Here is a 24,834-nt window from a genome sequence, read left to right as displayed (position 1 = left end):
CAGGATGTAAAAACGCATATCCTACATCCTGCAATGTAAAAAGTAACAGAGGCTGCGACGTCTGCTACCAGATCTATTTTCAGTTGTCAGACACCCACATGAGAATATACTATAGTAATTTATAGTAAATACTATAGTGTGTTTTTTTAACTATACTGACACTGACATCTCCATTGGAGATAGAGATGTTGCACAATCAGCTAAAATGTTGCTGGTTTTTATGTATGACCAATATATAGTGCCTCGCCAAAAATGATTGAGGTCATGTCCATGTGTTGTGTGATTGATATATTTATTATCATGACAGGCCTACATCCACCTTTAATTTATTCATCTAAAATTTGCCACATTTCATATGACACACACACACACACACACACACACTAAAAATTACTTTTATTTATTTATTTATTTTTTTTTGGAATTGCATTTTATCAATCTTTCTGCATTTTGTGCATATTAGAAATTATAGTCATTCAGTGCACTTTTTTCAGTGGTATTAGAGTGTATAAAGTGCAGCATTTTTTTCCTCCTCAGAGAGCTGAAGGACAGCCTGGGCAGTGATGAGCTTGAGGGAGATGTGCCAGTGCTGCTGCAGCTTTTGATGTCCAGAAACCCTAACATCTTCAGGAATAAGACTGCACCAAACACTCCACAGTATCCGGCCCAAGCGGGTAAGAGTCGTTACAAATATACTTTACGGCTATTCTTAATCTTCCTCTCCACAGCTCATAGTGATCATGTAAGGTTAAAGTCAAAATGATTAGCCCTCCTGTGATTTAAAAAAAAAAAAAAAAAAAAATATATATATATATATATATATATATATATATATATATATATATATATATATATATATATATATAATTTATTTAAGTTTCCCAAATTATATTTACCAGGGAAAGAAGTTTTTCACAGTATTTCCTATAATATTTTCTGTTCTGGAGAAAGTCTTTTTTGTTTTATTTTGGCTAGAATAAAAGCAGTTTTTAAGTTTGTAAACAATAATTCTTTAGCAATATTTTATTATATTGTCCACAGAACAAACCACTGTTTAACAATGCCTAATTACTTTAAATTACCTAATTAACCTAATTAAGCTTTTAAATGTCACTTTAAGCTGAGTGGTAGTGTCTTGAAAATATTTTGTATAATATTATGTACTGTCATCGTGGCAAAGATAAAAGAAATGAGTTACATTTACATTTAGTCATTTAGCAGACACTTTTATCCAAAGCGACTTACAAATGAGGACAAGGAAGCAATTTACACAACTATAAGAGCAACTGTGAATCAGTGCTGTAGGCAAGTTTCAGGTGTGTAAAGTCTAAGAAGCAAAGCATTAGTAATGTAAGATTTTTTGGGGGGGGGGGTACCGTTAGTGGTATAAGCAGAGTGGCAATTGCAGATTAGGAAGGAAAGTGGAGACTAAATAATTGAGTTTCTCTTGAAGACAGCGATTGACTCTGCCGTACTGATGCAGTTAGGGAGTTCATTCTACCAACTGGGCAGATTGAATGCGAGAGTTCGGGAAAATGATTTCTTAGCTTCTAGGGATGGAACCAAGAGGTGACGTTCATTCACAGAACGCAAGTTTCTGGAGGGCACATAAATCTGCAGAAGTGAGAGCAGATAAGGAGGAGCAAAGCCAGAGGTCGCTTTGTAGACAAACATCAGAGCTTTGAATTTGATGCGAGCAGCAACTGGCAGCCAGTGCAAACGGATGAGCAGCAGAGTGACATGTGCTCTTTTAGGTTCATTAAAGACCACTCGTGCTGCTGCGTTCTGAAGCAGCTGAAGAGGTTTGATAGAGTTAGCTGGAAGCCTGGCTAGTAGAGAGTTGCAATAATCCAGTCTGGAGAGAACAAGAGCTTGAACAAGGAGTTGAGCTGCATGTTCAGATAGGAAGGGTCGGACCTTTCTGATGTTATAGAGCAGTGGTTCCCAACCTTTTTCTTTGGGGCCCCCCCCATGAACATATACAAACATTGGAGCCCCCCCACCATATAAATACACACGCACGCACACACATATGTACTGTGTATATATATATATATATATATATATATATATATATATATATATATATATATATATATATATATATATATGTGTGTGTGTGTGTGTGTGTGTGTGTGTGTGTGTGTGTGTTTGTGTAATATTAATATATAGTAATATGTATAGAAAATATTAATTAATCAGTTTTAACTTGTCTTGGCCTTCAATAAAACTAAAATCTAGGTAGGCTTTGTCATACTGTCTAATCTTTTTCTTCGCCTCTGAAGAATCACTGCAATTACGTTTGTCTGCCATTTTTGTTTTGATTTTGCCTTTACGACACGTTGACAAGCAGATTGCGCGAGTGAGCAAAATTTAAATAATTATTTAAAGTTATTTATTTTAATTATTTTCACTATTATGTTGGAATTTTAAGTATGTGTTAAGATATTTTTTTTTTGGTACTTAAAAATACATATATAATAGTAGGGCTACTCGATTTTGGGAAAAATCATAATCACGATTATTTTGGTCATAATTGTAATCACGATTATTCAAAACCATTGCCAGTTAAAGTCAAAATTATTAGCGCTCCTGAGATTTTTTTTATTTTTTTTATATATAAATATTTCCCAAATTATGTTTAACAGAGCAAGGAAATTTAACAGTATTTCCTATAATATTTTTTTCTTTTATTTGTTTTATTTTAGCTTGAATAAAGAAAGGTTTAAATATTTTGAAACCAATTTAAGGTCAATATTATTAGCCCCCTTAAGCAATATATATTTTTGATTGTCTGCAGAATAAACTACCGTTATAATGACTTGCCTTATTACTCTAATTAAGCCTTTGAACTTCACTTTAATCTGAATGCTTGTATTTTGAAAAATATCTAGTAAAATATTATGTGCTGTCATTATAGCAAAGACAAAAAGAAATCTCAGTAATTAGAAATGAGATATCAAAACTATTATGTTCAGAAATAAGTTAATAAAATATTCTTTCCATGAAACAGAAATTGGGCAGGAAAAGGTTTGCTAATATTCAAGAGGGCTAATAATTCTGACTTCAACTGTATACATACAGTTATTTTCCACCCTGCAAAGGAAAGAGAAATAAATAGAATAGAATAAAATAAAAATATGAAACAAACTGTGCTTTAAGCATCTTCACTGTAACAAAAACACTTTAGCTACAGCAGTCCTTCAGTCAAGACCAGCGAGGGTTTTCTTGTTATGTTTGTTTAATAATGATAAAAACAGGCGGCAGAAGGATTATAGCGCGCTGTATCTTTAATGGTTTCTCTTTCACGTCTTTTGATCCTCAACTCGTTTGTTTATTACACAAATGAGGGTTAATGTAAATAATCACTAAACACCGCGTTTTGACACCTATTTGACCATTAAAGCGTTCACGTTAAGATGACTTTAGATGTCTGCGCTCCTCTGCTCGTCTCAGTGTGTGAATGAAAGTGAATGCTGACCAGCCGCATGCTTCTGACTGCGGGATCGTGCTGCACACACACATAAGCTCTTTCGCGCTTTGCAACACGTGTACAACTGGAACGTGGCAAAATATGATGCAATAACCATTTATCTCGATTAATGCTTTTTTATAATCGTTTGAAACCGAAATCTAAATCGGATTTTCGATTAATTGCAAAGTCCTTTATAATAGTGGAGCATTTTTATGCCTTTTTCTACCTCAATACTTATCCTCTCCCGCGCCCCCCCTGTGAACTCTGGCGCCCCCCTTAGGGGGGCGCGGACCCCAGGTTGGGAACCACTGTTATAGAGTGCGAATCTGCAAGATCGAGCAGTTCTAGAAATGTGGTCAGAGAAATTTAGTTGGTGATCAATCGTTACTCCAAGGCTTTTCACCATTTTGGATGCAGTAATGGTTGCCCCATCCATCTAGATTTAAAAGTTATGGCGTAGCAGGTTCAGCTGAAGATGATGATCTTTTATCCAGTGTAAAATGTCTGACAGGCAGGCTGAGATGCCAGCTGGAACCGAGGGATCATCAGGGTGAAAAGAGAGGTATAGCTGAGTATCATCAGCATAGCAGTGGTAGGAGAATCCATGTCTCTGGATGACTGGTCGTAAAGATGATGTGTAGATGGAGAAGAGAAGTGGCCCAAGAACAGAGCCTTGAGGTACCCCAGTGTTTAGATGCTGTAGGTTGGACACCTCTCCCCTCCAAGACACCCTGAATGACCTGTCAGAGAGGTAAGATCTGAACCACTGAATAACAGTGCCTGCAACGCCCAGTGACTCAAGCGAAGATAGCAGGATCTGGTGGTTGACAGTGTCAAAAGCAGCTGACAAGTCCAGCAAAATGAGGACTGATGATTTAGAGTCTGCTTTAGCCAGTCTGAGATCCTCCACGACCGAGAGCAGGGCAGTCTCAGTTGAGTGGCCTTTCTTAAAGCCAGATTGCTTGTTGTCCATGAGATTGTTTTGAGTAAGAAAGTCCAGGACTTGATTGAACACTACTTTCTCCAGAATCTTGGCCATGAATGGAAGCAGGGATACCGGTCTGTAGTTTTCAAGTAGCATTTGACCCAGGTTGGGTTTCTTTAGCAGTGGGGTTACCCTAGCCTGCTTAAATGAAGTGGGAAATAAACCAAGAGATGTGTTAATTATGTGAGTCAGTGTTGGTATGACTGCAGGAGAAATGGCTTGCAAGAGATGAGAGGTGAGAGAGTTATTAAAACTATGTATTTTTAAATATGTTGAAAAGGTTATTTCCATTAAACAGCACTTGGGAAATGTTTGAAAAAGAAAAAATACACAGGAGGGTTAATGATTTTACCTTCAGCTGTATGTCTGCTGGAAGAATGCTGTTGTCCAATATCACCCCCCCCCCTCCTAGAACATGTTTATGATAAGGACTACAGAAAGAGACAATGTTTTTGACCTTGTGAGATGCAGTTAGAGCAACGAGTAAAGTTTTTTTTTGACAGAAAAGAGAAACAAAACCAAATTATTCCTTCGTATGATTGCTACATAGATTTGTGTCCTAAAGCAGTCCTTTTATAAAATAAGGGAGCTTTAATATAATGTAAAATACAAACAAGAGCAACATGCATTACTTTTCCACGTGGTAAAGGAATTGGTGAAGACAAAAATGCATGAGTGATAAACAAACCAAATAAATCTATCAATAATATTGCCTTTACATTACATTTAGTAATTTAGAGGAGCAATCATGCAATATTTAATATTGTTTTACGTTAAGTTTAATTCAAGTATTTAATCACTGACAATCTTGGTACATTTACATCATATTTAATAATTCTTTATTTTAAAGTGTGTCAATTTATTGCAAGTATTTATTGACTGACTTGTAATAAATTGACAATCTAAAGTAAAGAATGAATAAATAATGCAAGTATTTACTGGATGGCTTACAATATTGGGACATTTAGGTAATATTACTCTTTTAAATTGTCTATTTATTGCAAGTATTTAATGACTGGTGTGCAATATTGGAACATTTACGTAATTAATATCTCATAAATTTAAATTGTGTCAATTTATTGCAAGTATTTAAAGACTGGCTTGCAATATTATATCATTTATGTAATATTTAATGACTTTTTACTTTAAATTTCAATTATGCAATAATGCAAGTATTTAATGATTGGCTTGCAATATTGGGACATTTAGGTAAGATTAATCTTTACTTTTAAATTGTCAATTTATTGCAAGTATTTAATGTCTGGCTTGCAATATTGGAACATTTATGTAATTAATATCTCTTAAATTTAAATTGTGTCAATTTATGGCAAGTATTTAATGACTGACCTACAATATTGGAACAATTATATCATATGTAATAACTCCTTACTTTAATTTGTGTCAATTTATTACATGTATTTAATGACTGATATGTCGTATTGGAACATTTACATCATATTTAATAACTCCTTACTTTAAATTGTATCAATTTATTGCAAGTATTTAATGACTGGCTTGCAATACTGGATAATTTATGTAATATTTAATAACTTTTTGTGCAATAAATTGTCAATTTATTGCATGTATTTAATGACTGACAATATTGGAACATTTACATCCTATTTATTAACTCTTTACTTTAAATTGTCAATTTATTGCAAGTATTTAATGACTGACTCAAAATTTTTTAACATTTAGGTCATATTTATTAACATTGTATCAATTTATTGCAAATATTTAATGACTGACTCGCAATTTTGTAACATTTTATTTCAAATTAATTAACATTGTATCAATTTATTGCAAGTATTTAATGACTGACTTGTATTATTGGAACATTTACATCATATTTAATAACTCTTTGCTTCAAATTGTCAATTAATTGCAAGTATTTAATGACTGAATCATTTCCGTCTTAGGGAAGCTAAAGTAATTGGAGTATGTCCAGCCTTTAAACATTCAGTTAGCCTCCCACGTGGTGTTGCAATGTTAGTTGGTTTCTGCTTTGTGTTTTTCACATTCTTGTTTTTTTTCACAGGTATAAGTCAGCAGTCAATGGCACCGCCGTATAAAATCACACATGGCTCCATGCAGGGAAGCCCAGCCTCTGCCAATTATCAGCAGGCCTCCATGTCCCACAGTCCCTCTGGGTGAGTCTGCCTTCTAATTCAGTATTCATGTGAAGCATAAACTTGAGCTTCTATTTGTGTAATGTCCTGTTGCTTTCCGGGGTAAAAAGCTAGCAAACAACTGCTGGGATTTTTATAGCAAGCATATTTGAATGCAGTGTTGTCCAAAGTATCGAGTTCAGTGCCAGTCAGTACTGAAATTTTTTTTAAAAACGTTAATTTGTCACAAAAATTTGAGCATAGTTTAACACGCTCTTAGATTGGTCATTGAGTAAACATGCTCAATGGAAATGACTGATGTTTTTAAAATTGGATACTTTTGACATCACTATTTGAATGACAACGTTACTTGTGAGTTTGTGTATTTGGTTTTGTATGAATTCACCCAATGCAATTCTAAGGAAAAAATAAATATATGGTTAGCATTGCTTTCACAATGGATTGTTATTACTTTAGTAATAATAATAAAGTTTGTTGTAATTTAATTAGTATAAATATATATTTTATATAAATATTAATTATAAGTAATAATAAAATATAATGTAAAAAATTGAACTTTTCCCTTTAAAATGTGTGCTTTAAACAGCAGGGCACGTTTTTTTTTTTTTTTTTTTTTTAAGCGTCCTATTATTGAGTTGGAGTCCCATACATCAGGTTTAAATGCATCTAAGTTTAAAAAAACGTTGTCATTTTTTTATAATATGCACTTAATGTTAATTGTTTTGCAGTGATTTTGATACAAGCTTTATTCAATCAATTTTAATCAATTCAGGGCTTTAGGTCTGTAAACTCCTGCCTTCGTAAGCCTGCTCTGCGTTGATTGGTCAGCAGGCCAAGTCTGTTTTTATTGGACTTTCTGTATTAATTTTGTTTTTGAAATGGGTTTGTCTGGTCTGAAACTAGATGCCTTTTTCAGATTGTCCGTATGGACAGGCAGGGATTATGCAAATGTATTCCTATGATCATGTTGATGTATTTTTACAACATGTAAAAGATTCAAGAAATATAACCACTCATTAAGTTGATTAAGAAATTACTTTTTCTTTTAAGAAACAGTATTTTTGATTTAATCATTCACGTTTCTGATGAACAACTTTGGAGACTGTTTACATTGAAGGATGACGGCATTACAAACTGCAAGTAATACTTTGAAAACCCAAATAACCTGCTCTTCAACATTTACAACTTGAGTTTCAAGGGCCCAGGGGATGGCAAAGGGGGTTGGGTTATTGACCGTATACTGCTTTGTTACATTTTGGGATTGTTTTGGAACTTCTAATTCAGTTGCCTGTGGGAGACATGACTAGGAATTGCAAATGCCAGAAATCGTCAAACTACTTGCTCTACAAACAAGTGTGTTCATGACTATACATAAAAAGTAAAATAATAGAATAAGAAAATATGAGCTTCCAATCAAGCGGTGTAACGAGCTGTTTTTATCATCTAATAATCAATGGAAGTGAATGAGAGCGGAGCCCAGAAGTTTCAATTCAAATGTGAAGAATAAGGTCAATAAAACTGGATTTGAAGTGTAAACCTCATAGATTTAATAGAATGTTGACCATGTCCTCTTCTGTTCCTTGTTTTAGGCATTTTGTACCGGGCCAGTCTGGTCCTGGTGGACGGTTTCTTCCTCAGCAGGGCAGTCCAGTGCCCAGCCCATATGCCCCCCAGAGCCCTGCTACTGGTTACAGACAGTACCCTCACCCTCCAGCCTATAGTCAACACCAGCACCTACAGCAAGGTGTGCACAAACACACACACACACACTGGAAGACCTGTATAGCAACTTCATGCATCTGGTTTTTATTCAGTTCTTGGGCTCATTTTTTTTTCTTCTTCCCCTCAGGTTCAGTAGCAAGTCCCATGATCCCAGGAGCCATGAGAAATGTGCATGAAAATAAGGTATGTTGATGTCTGATCTAGAGCTGTTTTTATACATTGCATAGATGCATATGCATACAGGCAGAGATCGCATATCACACAGAAGCATTAAGGAGCACAAACTTGTCAATGCTGCCTTGGGTCTTTTATTGATAAAATATCTTTGCTGTTGAAATGCATCATATTTCTCTGCAACAATCTGGTAACTGCTGTTTCTGTTTTCGCCAATCTGATTGGTGGAGAAGTTTTTGACCTGGTGCATCAAAACAACAACAAAAAACAAGCGTGAGGTGTTTTTTAAAGATGATACTTTTACGCCTGGCATTTTGTGCATTGGTCTGCACGAATACATACCTTTGGTTTAATCGTTAAATGTTGACAAGTGTGAACTATCTCCAGTGTAAATGAGTCTTAATAGTACAAAGACCTATTCCATGTTAAAAAGATTAAGGAAAATATTTTTAAGTGAAGTTTATTCATTCATTCATTTTCGGCTTAGTCTCTTTATTAATCAGGGGTCACCACAGCGAATGAACTGCCAACTTATCCAGCATATGTTTTATGCAACAAATGCCCATCCAGCTGCAACCCCAATGCAAAACACCCATACACACTCCTTAACACATATGCACTTCTGTCTTTGGACTTTGAACCAAACCCACACCAACACAGGGAGAACATGCAAACTCCACACAGAAATGCCAACTGACCCAGTCGGGGCTCGAACCAGCAACCTTCTTGCTGTGAGGCGATTGTGCTACCCACTGCGCCAAAAGTGACATATAATTATAAACTAATTTCGAGAAGGATCACGTGCTTATGATTGACCACAGCTGGTCCCGCATTAGCTAACACATGATTCACCAATCGGATAATTCCTAACTCGCTATAAATAACCAGAGTTTCTTAGCTCAGTCATCTCCGTCTTGAAGAATCCCCTCTCCACCCCTGCTCCTCCTCCCTTTTTCTTGATAGGGTGGCACAATGGCCCAGTGGTTAGCACTGTTGCCTCACAGCAAGAAAGTCACTAGTCAAAGTCTCTAACAGGCTAGCCGATGTTTCTGTGCAGAATTTACACGTTCCCCCCATGCTTGCAACGATTTCCACCAGGTTCTCTGGTTTCCTCCAACAGTCCAAAAACTTGCGACATTGGTGAACTCACCAAACCAAATTAGCACTGTAGATTAGCTCTTAATCAGCAGTATATCTCTCCATAGCAATCCTTAATTTGTCATTAGCCATAAATAAGCAGGAGAGTTCTCGAGACCTACCTGAACTTAAACTCCCCTCTTGCCCTGCAAAGCGGAGGGAGCCCCCGGCTCAGATATTCTGAGCTCAGGGCTCTCTCCCAGGACATTATGTCAAACACGCTTGGTAATCAGTCATCAGCTAAATATGATCTTGAATACCTTTTTACGAAGCCGATCTGATTGTGTATTTCTTTGGGAAACTAGGATCAAATGAGGATGGGTTTCACGTCTCACTTACTGCAGTCATCTCCACCGTACACCCCTCCCTGCGACGGGACTAAAGACCTGCACCTGGGCTCCCAGGACAAACAACGAGGTCAGAAGTCCAGCGAGGGAGAGCAGGACTCCCCTGATAAGGCCACCGTGTACGATATTGTGGGCTCGCCAGCGAAAGACCACACTAAGCTGATCCTGAGGCCGTCACGGGCGAGGCCAGCCGAGGTGGAGCTTGGGGGAATGTACCCAGGCTCAGACCCAGAAGGAGAGCTCGTGGAGGCTCTTGCTGCTATAGAGAGGATGGAGAGTGAAGCAGCGATGGAGACTGAACGCAGTGCTAAAGAGGTGCAGGACAAAGGTAAGATGCAGGATCACACTTAAACACATCGTCTTCAATACTAGTATATGCACTAATATAAACATTTTGGCTAATAGCATATTGTTTTCATTTAAAACCATTTTCTTTAAGGGATAGTTGACCTAAAAATTCAATACTGTCATCATTTACTCACCTTACTTGTTTCTTTTTTGTTAAACACAAAGAAGATCAGTTGAAAAAGGCTGAAAAGCATAGTGTTTGTTTTTTCCTGCAATGGAAGTCAATAGTTGCAGGTTTCTAGCTTTCTTCAAAATATCTTATTTTGTGTTTAACAAAAGAAAGAAAGTCAAATAGTTTTAGAACCACTTGAGTGTAAATAAAGTGAGTTATTTTGTATTTTTTTTGGTGAACTGTCCCTTTGTTGAAACATCACCCTTAAGTTGTGTGATAATATTCAAGCTGAATAATTTCTTTAGTTGTGCATAGGACGTTTTTTATATAACAAAGTAGAAAGAGTAATATTGTGGGAGATTTTACAATTTTAGATGGCTGTTTCATGTGAATGTATTTTGAAATCTTGTTTTTTATGTGATGCAAAGTTGAATGTTCAGCAGCCATTGCTGTAGTCTGTCATGTGTTTCAGAAGTCATTTTATAATTCTTATTTGGTGTTTGATGAAACATTTTTACTTCTTAGCAGAATTGAGAACCGTTGTGTTGCTAATATTTTTAAAAAACTATGATATTTTTTTGTGATTAAAAAATGTCATCATTTATTATTTATTGATTTGTTTTTGGTATTTGTAAAAAAGTTGTGATGAAATGAGTGCATCATTGCCGAATAGAAGTATTAATTCCTTTATTACTGCACAGAGATTCAAGTCTAAAGTTAAAAAAATAAGCTCATCCCCTTTAGTTTTTATATCTATATTGAATAACTCTTATTAAACACACTTTATGAATAGATTTTCATTAAATAATGCATTCCTTTATTTATTTATCTATTAGCCTTATACACTTTGTTTTACAGTTTTAACATATGTATGCTTTATTATTTCTAAAATTAATTTAACAAACATTTGCACATTGAATGTATTTAAATTACTTGTCATTTTGCTGTAAAAGAAAAATTGGGTTTCTCACAATTCTTTCATGTTGTCCCAACAAAAACAGATTAAGTTGACTTATTTGTTTTTACAAACATAAGTGGATTGAACAAAGTTAAGTTGTCCCAAAAAATCTGAAGAATTGTGTTGTTTAAACTACTTTTAAATAAGTAGTTTAACCTCTTAAAGTCAATTGCTATTTTGGGGTTTCTGCCTGGATTTTGCCAGTTAAGCCCCACCCCCCAAATAAAAAAAATACTTAAGAATTGTGTTGATTCAGCTCCTTTTAAATAAGTTGTTTGAATGAGCATCAACGACTTTTTTGGGAATGCATGCTGTTAAAAATGTTGGGTTCCACACAGTCCCTTTATGTTGTCCCAACACAAATCAATTAACTCAACCGTTTTTACAAATGTAAGTGGATTGAACATAAAACCATTAGACTGAAGAATTGTGTTGTTTAAACTACTTTTAAATTAGTTTAACCTCTTAAAGTCAATTGCTATTTTGGGGTTTCCGCCTGGATTTTGCCTACCCAAACTCCAAATCTTCCCAAATCCACATGCACAGGTATAAATGCAAAAAGTTAGGTATTATTTTAAAGAAAACCCTTTGGATTTTTAAAATACACTGTTGAAAGTGATTAAAATTATTGTATATGTTGTCTGTGTTGTTATAAACCCCTATAAAAAAGAGGCGCTTTTTTGTGCAACTTTTAGGTTCTCTGTGGTCTAGGTTGCTGTAAATAATTTTGATGGTTCCTGCACATGTCAGCAAATGTTATTTTTTGAGTGTACATTAAAAATGGCTGGCTTCCATACAACTGATTTGTGTTGGGGCAACATGATGGAATTAATATAACATATTAGTTTTTATGAATTTAAGTAAATCGAACATAAACAATTAGGGCTGTGCAATTAATCGAAAATCCGATTTCGGATTGGCTTTTAACGATTATGAAGAACCATTAATCAAGATAAACGATTATTCCATCACGTACCGCCCCCCTTTCCAGTTGTACACGTGTGAAAACTCTTTGCCTCTGCAAAGCTCAGTTCCACGTGAAAATGACTTAAAGCATGTGCTGTAATGTAACTTTTGCAGCACGGGATGCGCATCATTCATATTTTTAAAAGCGCAAAAGAGCACGTGCTGTTGTGTGTGTGTGCGCGCCGTGCTTAGCCTCTGACAGGTACCGTGTGTGTGTGTTTGCGCGCGCCGCGCTTAGCCTCGGACAGCAGAGCACACACATCTAACATGATCTTAATTTGAGCGATTTAACGGTCAAATACATGCACATTTGTATCAGAGCGCGGTGTTTAGTGATTATTCATATTAACCCCCATTTGTGTAATAAACAAACAAGTTGAGAATCAAAAGTCACGAGAAAGAAAAATCATATCAGAGCCGCACTATTCTTAAAGTGACAGCGTGCAATATTCCTGCTGCTGCCGACTGTTTTTATTATTAATCAATAATAAAATTAAAAATACAGTGAAGATGCTTAAAGCGCAGTTTAAACATAACAGATTTAATAACTCATTTCTAATAACTGATTTTTTTAATCATTGCTTTTATGACAGTACCTATTGTACTAGATGTTTTTCAAGATGCTAGTATTCAGCTTAAACATTCAAAGGCTTAATTGAGGTAAATAGACAAGTCATTGTATAACAGTAGTTTTTTCTGCAGACAATCAAACATATATATTGCTTATAGGGGCTAATAATATTGACCTATTAAAATGGGTTTCAAAATATTCAAAACTGCTTTTATCATAGCTGAAATAAAACAAATAAGCCTTTCTCCAGAAGAAAAAAATATTATAGGAAATACTGTAAAAAAAAAAAACTCTGTTAAACATTATTTGGGAAATATTTATATGTAAACATAAATTCACAAGAGGACGAATAATTTGGACTTCAACTGATAATCGTTTTGATTAATCGTGATTACAATTTGACCAAAATAATTGTGATTATGATTTTTTCCATAATCGAGCAGCCCTATAAACAATTAAGTTGTCAAAAAACCTGAAGAATTGTGTTGTTTCAGATCATTTTAAATAAATAGTTTAAAAAGCAGCAAATAATTTTTTGAGTGCATGCTTGTCTCTCTTTTTCTGTAGATAAGCCTTTGAAGAAGCGCAAGCAGGACTCTCACCCCCAGGAGCCTGGCGCAGCTGGCACAGCAGGTTCGGGCTCTGGGGCTCCAGGTGGAGGAGGAGGAGCTAATGCAGGCCACAGGCTGGCTCCTCAGGAGGCCAGTGCTGCAGGCACCAGCGCCAGCCGCCCGGGTCTGCAGGTGAGCTTGGAGCAAGCAGGCAGAGTGGAGGACGACTGCATGGGTATGCCCATCCCTGCAAGCGAGGCGCAGCGCTGGCCTCAGGAGCCACAGGAGGGCGTCACCCCAAAGGCCGTCAAACACGAGCACGACCATGATCCAGAACACCCGCATTATGATGACAAACAGCCCGATACCCCACGGCAAAAACATCGACCCGAGGGCCGGCACGGCGATGGAGGTGCACAGCGAGCGGCGGTTCAATCAGGAAGTAAACAGGTCGAGCTTCCTCCGTACATGCTGGGTGAAAACACGGGAGTGCTTAAGAATTTCACCATTCCCAAAATCAGAAAAGGGGAGCTCGGGGGCGGTGATATTCCTGAAGGATGGAAGCAGCCTTGCGTGCGGCTGGAGAGACTAGAAGCGGACGTGGACGTGAAGAAGAGCGTCAAGCCTGTGGTGGTTCTGCAGAAACTCTCCATCGATGAGGTGCAGAGGCTGATGAGGGAGAGAGACTCACGGGCCTCCAAGTCCGGCAAGAACAGGCTCTCCTCTGGGAGATCTGGGAAAGGTAGGGGAACTCCTGTTGTCTTTGATTATTTCAGTTTGAATGATGGTGGTTTATGTTCACTCTCAGAACATCATGATGAGTTTTTTCTTATGAATTTGGATGGACAGCCTGACAGGGCTAAGTAGTGCTTGGCTGCTTGTGTTAGGGAAGTTGATTGGTTTCTTGGGTTTTTCAGCTGGTAAGAAAAAAAACAATCACTGCTTATTTGGATTTATTGAAATGGCTTTGTTGAGTGGCTTTAGACTTTGCTACATGAGAAAGTTTAGGAAGTTTAAGGAATAACAGTGAAAAACTGTAAAACAAATGGTTGTATTTAATATTTTTAAAAGTAATTCTAAATCTGTATATGAAGGTTTCTTGTTTTTATAGGTTAAATTGTTCCTATTGTGTTTGTTGGTATGATTAAGTATTATTTTGGTATTGTCTTCCACTATAGTTTTTAAATTACATTTTCTATTAAATATGGATGCACACTATTATTAGAACATCATCAGAATCTGCCTGTAAGAGCTTAAATCATCATCAGAAATTATGTAGATGTGTCTTGCTGAGATGTAAGAGAAAATGAGCTGAAAAATACAGTCAAATAAGATACTGTCTAAAGTCCAATATTGCGTGTCAGTGTTGTGTATTTGTAATGATCTTTTATATTTTAAATCATATGAAACACATCCGGAAGTCTCAGAGTTTCAAGACATTTTTAGACTAGATTTGATGAAGGGATTGTTTTTCCTGATGTCCTATTAGACACAAGAATAAGCCATGTTTTTTTGCTCAAAGGTTTATTTAATTTTTATTTTTTTTTACAAACCCCACTCAATGTTTGTACTGCACAATTCCTCTCACAGTAAAACACATTTTACTGGACTGTCCTGCTTTTTATGAAATGAACTCTCTTAAGGACATTTTTAGCAAAGTGACACCAGGAAGAATTTTAGAATTATTATCATGTATTAGCGCTAAAAATCGTATTCAATTTATGGATTCATTTGTTTATTTTTAATTGTATATTTATTATGGAAATGTTCTTAACATGAAAATAGCCTTGGTTGCTGACATGGCATTTAATAAAAAATACATTAAATGTTTTTTATTTTAAATTTTCATTTTAATTGTAGATTTTTCTGCCATTTTTTTCAGTTTGTAAATGTTGAATAGTTCAATATTTTGATCAACATTAATATTGGTCACGATTCCATACTTTAATAACAGAGCAAATGTAATACTTTCGATTCAAATAAATTTACCTTTTAATTCAGCTAGTTAAGATTTATTCTTTTTATTAATTACTAAAACAAGAAAGAATATAAAGACAAATACAAGATTATTTAAATGTAAAATTGTCCAAACTGTTCAATTATGATTGCATTAGGTAACAAAATAAAGGCAAATTTAAAAACCTAAAACATTTTCTGTCAGTCAGCCAGCATGTCACCTTGAAGGGTTAAACAAATAAAGCACAGCACTACTACGATTACAGAAAAGTTTGCTCTGTTATAGTTCACTTACCTTTTAATACGTTTTGGTGTGATTTATAACCTGCTATTAAAACAAAACCAACTGAATGATTTGAATGAGAAGCTGTAATGTAGCCGTGAATGTTTCGTTCCTGAATGAAAGTGGAGCTGTAAAACTGCAGTTAAAAAAAAAAGAAGTAACACTTCAAATTACATGAAACTCCGGAGGAGGCGTGAATAGCAATGATGTTAACCGAAATATGTGCTATAACATGCAGCGTTTCCTCTAGGATTTTTTCCAGCTGTGGCGGCAGGCCTTTTTTACACAGATCTACCAGCTACCTGTGGCGTTACTTCAATGACAAATGTCGTGTACGCAGTATTACAAGTCAAGATCGCATACAATAGCCTACGAGCATGCAAATCTCTTTGCTTGCGCGCCACATTTTCTCTGCTCGTGCACGAAACTTCTTGCACGCCCCCTCAAATATACGCTGCTCAAGCGCAGATCTTCTTGTGCGCTCTCAAATAAACACTGCTGAAATGCAATTAGTGCGTCTATGTAACAAGTATGTGTTCAACATTTATTAGATTTGCTTGGAATATTTATGAATGTCTCCAATAGACCTACAGAGCGGCATTAATGTATCCTGAAGTAAAGAGAAACGGCTGTAAGCTCCAGCAAGATATTTAATGCAGAACCACAGACGTTTATCTATAAATAAAGTATAATTAAGCTACGTTTTGTTTGCTGGCCTCACGCATCTGTCAGGCAGTCAGCCAGCATGTCACCTTAACGGGTTTAACAAATAAAGCACAGCACTACTACAATTACTGAAAAGCTTGCTCTGTTATAGTTCACTTACCTTTTAATACGTTTTGGTGTGATTATAACTTGCTGTTAAAACAAAACCAACAGAATGATTTGAATGAGAAGCTGTAATGTAGCCGTGGCTGAATGTTTCGTTCCTGAATGAAGGTGGAACTGTGAAACTGTAGTTTAAAAAAAAAAAAACAACAAAAAAAAAACACTCAATTACATGATTACTACTCCGGAGGAGACGTGAATAGCAATGACATTAATCGAAATATGTGCTATAACATATAAAACGGGATCATAGAAGGAACGTTCAAAAAGTAACTTTTATAAACACCTTCATCATATTATTGTCTTAATGAGATTAATGCAAATTATTCGATCACTAATATCTATGTAAATGTAGTCACCGTGCTATGATCATCATTTTCGTGCACATGCTACAATAGTTTAAAATTGCATTGTGTGAGCTGGGCTTGTCATTAATAAAAATGGTATGTAGTGTCATTATAAAGTTAAAAGCATCAGTACTCTATATTGGTCAATCACTATTCAAAAATGTATACTCCGTATCAGCTGCATAAATTCTAATCTGTGCATTTCCTATCTATTTATATGCTTTCATAATTCTATCCCTACCTTAGTGAATGTCATGCATTTGTTTTCTTGCTGTGAAGCTAAGACTTATTCACTGCTGTAGTGATGCACATTAAGAAGTCGTGATAGAACTCTGCCCCTCGACAGCCAGCAGACTTCTAATGTGCACCTAATTCCCTTCATAACATGAAAAAGACATGCATTTAGAGGTCGTGCTTTAATCAGGTTGACAATTTTTACAGCTTTGTTGAAGACACTCTGAAGCCTGCTTAGGCTGACGCTGTCAAACACTTGCTCTTTCATATCTTGTCACATCTGAGAACAAGATATATGCCGACTTATTGTGATATGCCGACTTTATAATTAATCTTAGAAACTGTTCCCTCTCCTACCATCAGGGAGCATGTCTTTTGCTGCCAGCAATACAATTGTAAATCAGTCATATAATTAAATTTGAAAAGTGTAATTTTGTTTTTATTTAATTACATTTTTTTTTACTGATCTCCACGCCTCCCATGACATGGTCTGAACTCCCCCGGGGATGTGCGCCCCACATAGGGTTCATACGGGTGCTGGAAATCCTTGAAAATGCTTGAATTAAATCAACTGTTTTCAAGGTATGAAAAGTGCTTAGACTTTGGATAAAGTGCTTGAAACTGTGTCAAAATTCAATTGTGTTGCTTTTGTACTAATTTATCTTGCTACATAGGTCATAATAATCAGCTTAAAGGGCAAAAATCACTTTTATGAGGGATTTAAACGAGAGCTGCATGATATTTAAAACATCTGACATTGCAATAATTTGTTTTTCTGCCTTAAATTGTTATATAATTATAATTACACTATGAGATGAATTGTACAGCTCTGTTTGGAAAGATTTCATTCATTTAGATCAGGGGTGCCCAAACTTTTTCCTATAAAGGGCCAAAAACCAAATTTGATTGAGAGCTGTGGGCCGAATATATACCAAACCGTATTACATTATATTTGCCAAGGGGAATTTTCTAATTTATTCCATAGCATTAAAAAAAAAAGTTTAAATATCATATTTAATATTTAATGCAGTGTCATTTTAAACATTTTATAATGAACTTATTACAGTAAAAGCATACAATTGCGTTTATGCCACAATGGAGTTCAACGTTGAATACAATAGTCCAGCTGTACCTGCCTTTACTTTGATATGCATGGTTTCCGCTACATTTATTCTTCCATGGCGGGGTGCCACGCAAAATTGATCCTGCCACGGCTACATTACAGCTGTTAATTCAAAACATTCAGTCGTGTTTTTTTTTTTAATAATAGCGAGTGATAATCTCACTAAAACATATTAAAAGGTAAGTGAATTATAACAGCGTGAACTTTTCTGTAACCGTAGTAGTGCTGTGCGTCATTTGTTTAACCTTTTAAAGTTACATGCTGATTGACTGACTGACAAGTGCGTGATGCGTGTGGTCAACAAACACGACGTATAGCCGTTTTGCTGTGTTTACACCAGACGCGAAATGCGCGGATAAATCACGCTATTCGCGCGTAAATAGCCGCGTGAACATTTAAGTTTACTCGCTTCATTCGCGCGTCAACCCCCGCTTCATTCGCGCTTCAAATCCGCTTCAATTGCGTGTCAAATTCACTTCAAAACAGACGCGGATTCGCGTGATGGGCAGGGCTTCTGTCTGCCCGAAGACTCTAGCTTCATAGCTAAATGGCTAACATGGATTTTATTAAGAAAATAACAGCATTTATGTGCTTTATGAAGACTGAAAAACAGCGTTGATACGTTTAGGGTCGTGTCTGAGTCCACTACATCCTTTCAGAGGTGCATCCTGCTCTTTAAGCTCAAACTCCTCCAGAAACTGAACCTGGCTGATGGAAGTTTTCAGCGGTGATTCTGACTGAGCCCAGCCCAGTTTGATGAACTTCTTGTCGGTGTCTGCTGGGGGATTTCCCCTGGGACACCGACAACAGGCGATATGTCACAATCACGCCCCCACAAGAGCAAGCTCCTGATTGGTTAACACGGTGCGAATGTCCGCTGAAGTTTAGATTTTCGAACGCGAGTGATTCGTGCGAAACGCGCATTAAGCACGTCAAACGCGCAAAACACTCAATTCGCGCCATGCGCACCGCGCAAATCTCGTCATTCGTGCCGCATCATTCGGGCGTATCGCACCGCAGGATGTCTATTCTTTGTTTGCATTGACTTAACATGTAAATCACTCGCGCTTGATGCGCGTTCCGCGTCTGGTGTGAACGCAGCATTTCACTTTACTTCAGGACGCATTAATGCCGTACTGTAGGTCTGTTGGAGACATTCATAAATATTCCCAGCAAATCTAATAAATGTTAAACACATACTTGTTACATAAACATACTAAATCGCACTTCAGCAGCGTTTATTTGAGAGCGCACAAGAATATCTGCGTTTAAACAGCATATATTTTGAGGGGGCGTGCAAGAGGTTTTGTGCAGCAGCAGAAGAAATTGCGTGCAAGCAAAGATTCGCATGCTCGTGGGCTATTACATAAATGCGCTCACGACATTTGTCATTAAAATAACGCCACAGGTAGTTGGTAGATCTGTGTAAAAAAGGCCTGCTGCCACAGCTGGAAACCGGCGGACGTGCAATAACTTTAACTATGAGGTAAACACAAAACAAAACTTTCCATCCGGAGCTCCTTCACAGGACTCCACACTTGTAAACAATCGCTCCATTGGGGTCGCGCCATTCGCACGACTCTGTCCCGCCCAGACTCGTCAGCACTACCAAGCTGACCAATCACAGAGCTTGTGCTACGCGTCGTTGCGACGTGTAGTTACATTTTTTTGAGAGGTGCACGTCAGCGACGCCAACTGCCACGACGTAGGGCTATCCGTCAACGCCATAGCATACGTGTGCCTATGACGCAGAAAAAATCACCCTTTAGGTTTCTTTAACCTTTAAGGTCCCTTAAAGAGCTTGATTAGCTGTGTCAAGTGTGTTTAATTGGGGTTGGAACTAAAATATACAGGACACTGGCCCTCCAGGACCAAGTTTGGACACCCCTAATGTACACACAGTCCCTTTAAGGCAAGTCATTTCACTTGGTGGCCATTCTTGAAATGCCTCTTGGGCAGTATGCTCGGGCATTCTGTCTGAATAGGGAAAATTCTCCAAAAGTGTTTCCCAAGCTTAAGATTACATTACATATTTAAATCATCTATACGATTAAACAAATCAAGTCTCATAAGTTTAGTTTCTAAACATTCACATCAAACTTAATCAGCATTTTATTCAGATTTCCCAAGCAATAAAAATGCATAAAATAAAGCTCACGATTTTCTTACGATTCTGTAGATGTAAAATAAAGGTTTACATTAGTAGGCTATTATTATTGTTATTTCCTTAACAGATGGTAAACAACAATAATAATATTATGTGTTGGTCTACTGTTGGTTAAAATGCTACATTTTGAATAGACTTGGAATGGTGGGCTTGAATAGACTTTAAATTTGTCCAGATTGTTCATACTCAGTAAAGTGATGATATCAGAATACAACTATTCATAATTCTGAAGTTGAATTATTGTTTGAGACATATGCTTGTCATTTGTCATTGGCAACATTTAAACCATTTTTCACTTGTAAAATGAGTCATTTGTCATTATCAGATTCCCTCTTTCATTATATTCAACATTATTTGGGCTAGAGTAGTTATGGTGACACTGTTAAACAGTTAGTCTCATGCACGACACTCTGTGTTCGCAATGAAAGAAAACCATGATAAATGCTTGCTGCAATCATAACTCTAAAATGCCATATAATTATTTAAATGTGCACGCGTTCGGTTATATTTTTACTGCTAAGTGCTTTTCATACTTCCCGCGCGGCTCCCAAATGATCACTCTGTGCCACCAACTGAATGTTTTTTGCAACTTTATTACCTGTTATTCACAGCCTATGCAGATTATGTTCACTAAAGTAGTCTATCATTTTAGTAGGGTGCGTGCCCTCCCTCTCTGTGGTAACAGCTTACAGTTAGCAGCTCACGCCACGCGTGATTTCGTGACCATGAATACATCATTACGTAAAGACAGAAATGACATTTTTTGTTGAATTTTACCTTATAAAAACAGCATGTGACTCTTTTAACACCATTTACAGGTGTCCATGAGCAACATATGTAAAACAATGTTAAGACTTGTGCGGCCACCTTTGCTTCTCTCCTGAATTTATAATTGGCTGAATCGTACAAATGCTGGATTAAGATCGTCTAGGACAGGGGTATCCGAACTCTGTCCTGGAAGGCCGGTGTCCTGGAGAGTTTAGCTCCAACCCTAATCAAACACACCTAAACCAGCTAATCAAGCTCTTACTTGCTATACTAGAAACTTCCTGGCAGGTGTGTTGAAGCAATTTAGAGCTAAATTCAGCAGGACACCGGCCCTCTAGGACCAAGTTTGGATATCTCTGGTCTAGGGTCTTTTTTAAATTTATTTATTTTTATTAATCGTGCAGCTTTAGCGAGTACGCACTATAATACTCTGAATAATGATTGTCTAATTACACAGGTCTTCTGAAGTAATTCATAACTTGGTCATAATGGAGACTCTCCTCCAGAAATTACAGTAACTCTTTGTCTCACAAGTTTGAGGGCATTTGAGTAGTTGCTGCCATGCGATGCGTGTTTGACAAGATGGACTGTACCTCATATTAATTTCATACAGATTACAAAACCAAAAATCTTTTGTTTTCAAGTGTAGTTTGTTTATTTAAAAGTACAGATTTCGAGCTTTATGTGGATATATGTCCTATGTCTGTGAAGCAAGTAGTTTGCTGAGTTTCCAGTGTGTTTGTTGACCACATAAACTGTCATAGAAGCACACATCTGCTCCCAGGTTCTACCCCTGAAGAAACGTTAGTTTATAGCGATCGATAATTAACTGCTATACTAGTTGGCGGGGCTTCATTCCCCATTTAAAACTATATGAGTGACGAGTAATCGAGTGACGAGTGATCGATATTTGGCTGCTATACTAGTAGGCGGGGCTTCATTTCCCATTCAAAACCACACGAGTGACGAGTGATCAATAATTGACTGCTATTCTAGTAGGCAGAGCTTCATTGCCCATTCAAAACTACAAGTGACGAGTGATCGAGTGACGTGATCGATAATTTGCAGCTATACTAGTAGGCGGGGCTTCATTCCACATTCAAATCTATACGAGTGACGAGTGATCAATAATTGGCTGCTATACTAGTAGGCGGGGCTTCATTCCCCATTCAAAACTATACGAGTGACGAGTGATCGATAATTGGCAGCTATACTAGAAGGCGGGGCTTCATTCCCCATTCAAATATATACGAGTGACGAGTGATTGATAATTGGCAGCTATACTAGTAGGCGGGGCTTCATTCCTCACTCAAAACTATACGAGTGACGAGTGATCAAGTGACGAGTGATTGATAATTCGCTGCTTTACTAGTAGGCGGGGCTTCATTCCCCATTCAAAACTATACGAGTGACGAGTGATTGATAATTGGCAGCTATACTAGTAGGCGGGGCTTCATTCCTCACTCAAAACTATACGAGTGATCAAGTGACGAGTGATTGATAATTGGCTGCTTTACTAGTAGGCGGGGCTTCATTCCCCATTCAAAACTATACGAGTGACGAGTGATTGATAATTGGCAGCTATACTAGTAGGCGGGGCTTCATTCCTCATTCAAAACTATACGAGTGACGAGTGATCAAGTGACGAGTGATTGATAATTCGCTGCTTTACTAGTAGGCGGGGCTTCATTTCCCATTCAAAACTATACGAGTGACGAGTGATTGATAATTCGCTGCTTTACTAGTAGGCGGGGCTTCATTCCTCATTCAAAACTATACGAGTGACAAGTGATCAAGTGCTGAGTAATTAATAATTTGCTGCTATACTAGTAGGCGGGGCTTCTTTCCCCATTCGAAACTATACAAGTGACGAGTGATCGAGTGATCGATAATTGGCTGCTATACTAGTAGGCGGGGCTTCATTCCTCATATTGACCGTTACACTTTTCCCCATTCAAAACTATACGAGTGACATGTCTTGTGTATTCTAGAGTCTTTGATCTACATGAATTGCTACCAAAGCCAAAATTGGAACTAATCTAAAAAAAAAATTAAGATCACAGTCTAAAAATGAGTGCATCCAAATTATATATTGGTGGAAAATATCAAATAACATTTTAATAAACAGGAAAAATCTAAATAAACATGAAAATAAATAACAATTTATAGTTTGTAATTTTCTTTTACAGTGACTTATTTGAATTTAAATGTATTATTATTCAATTGCTAAGGATGTTAGGTGACCAAGCTCTTATTTTAATGGATGTAGCTGTTTGATAAAATGTTTTTGTTTAGATGCACCAACATATATTTCCCATATTCACTGAGAAATAGGTAAAAAAAAACATTTTCAAAAAGACGGTGTATTCATTTATGCTGAGCAATGTAAATGTATCTAAATATGTTCTTATACCATTGTGAAGTGCTTAAAGTTTGAAAATATCCCTGGAAAGTGCTCGAAAAGTGTTAAGTTTGACTTTAGAACAGGTCTAAGAACCCTGCTATAGTGCTTAATGTAATTTTGGATAATTTCTTTATCATCAGCTAGCCAAAATATTGGTATTTTCGACATCTCTAGTGGTCTGTTTGGTATTATATGCTCGGCTAAACCATTGTGACATCATTTAGTGAGTCTCGATACACTGCAGCAGTAGATAATATAAAGGAAAGGTTGTCAAAGCTGTGTGTGCTGTAAGTTAAGCATAAGTCTCTGTACGCAGGTGGAATAGACCCGTCTGTGCTGAAGGATCTTCCTCCTGAACTGCTGGCAGAGATCGAGTCCACCATGCCTCTGTGTGAGCGGGTGAAGATGAACAAACGGAAACGCAGCACTGTTAATGAGAGGCCTAAATATGCAGAGGACAGCTCAGAGGATGAGGAGTTCTGTGAGTAGAGCTGTTTTCCCACCACTGAAATGACCACTGTCAGTTTTCAAAAAGAGAAATGACAAATCAGCCAATCAGATGCAATGCTTAATGCTACACAAGTTCAAGAGTTGCAACCTGAGGTGCTTTTTAGACAAATTAACATCTCTCCTAAAATTTAATCGCAGGATCTAATGTCCATTTAAAAGCAATAATAATAATAATATTTAGTGTATTTTTTTGTAATGTGGCTATGAAACACTTAAAAAATTGAAATATTTAAAATGTAATCAATGAATAAAATATTGTAATCTTTTAAAATGTACCATTGTTTATCTAAAGTATTTAATAATTTGAAAAGCTTTTTTCATAAGATTTTTGTGTCTGACTTTAAACAGAGTTACAAACACTTAGATTTCTAGGTATTTTTGTTTAATAATAATTTTAAATTAAGTATTATTGCAGTTGATTAATTTAATTTAATTCAGCGATTTAGTGCAGACTCTTTCTCCTAGTATTAAACAGAGCAAAAAAGGTTTTGACTTTATTTAAAAAAGTTTTTTTTACTTTTAATAGTGCTTTTTATAGTGTGGGATGAATCAACTATTATATTAAAAATAAAAAAAAGTTTTTCTAAGTTTTATTTATTAAATTAATTTCAACCAAATGAATTTCAACCACCTATTTTTTTTATTTGATTTTTAATTTAGTTTAATTTAACTTCTTTTAATTAAATAAAATTTAAAATTTGTTTTAATTTAATGTAATTTACTTTCATAAAATTTTTAA

General features: G+C 36.5%; 1 protein-coding gene across 4 annotated transcripts in view; it reads left to right on the top strand.

Annotated features, from left to right (window-relative positions):
* nipbla (NIPBL cohesin loading factor a) overlaps nucleotides 1-24,834 on the top strand; it is a 91,131-nt gene that overhangs the window by 10,079 nt on the left and 56,218 nt on the right. For all 4 annotated transcript variants that reach the window (XR_015490526.1, XR_015490527.1, XM_087252813.1 and 1 more), the window contains 7 exon segments: nucleotides 538-674; nucleotides 6,499-6,610; nucleotides 8,179-8,333; nucleotides 8,439-8,494; nucleotides 9,928-10,297; nucleotides 13,492-14,217; nucleotides 23,902-24,066. Coding sequence is in view for 2 of the 4 variants with exons in the window: in XM_087252813.1 (XP_087108939.1) it covers nucleotides 538-674; nucleotides 6,499-6,610; nucleotides 8,179-8,333; nucleotides 8,439-8,494; nucleotides 9,928-10,297; nucleotides 13,492-14,217; nucleotides 23,902-24,066 (1,721 nt within the window). In the remaining 2 variants the exon portion in view is untranslated.

The sequence above is a fragment of the Danio rerio genome, chromosome 5 (genome assembly GCF_052040795.2).
Source record: "Danio rerio strain M-AB ecotype USA chromosome 5, GRCz13ab, whole genome shotgun sequence".
Lineage (NCBI taxonomy): Eukaryota > Metazoa > Chordata > Actinopteri > Cypriniformes > Danionidae > Danio > Danio rerio.
This window is presented reverse-complemented; position numbering and strand designations above follow the sequence as displayed.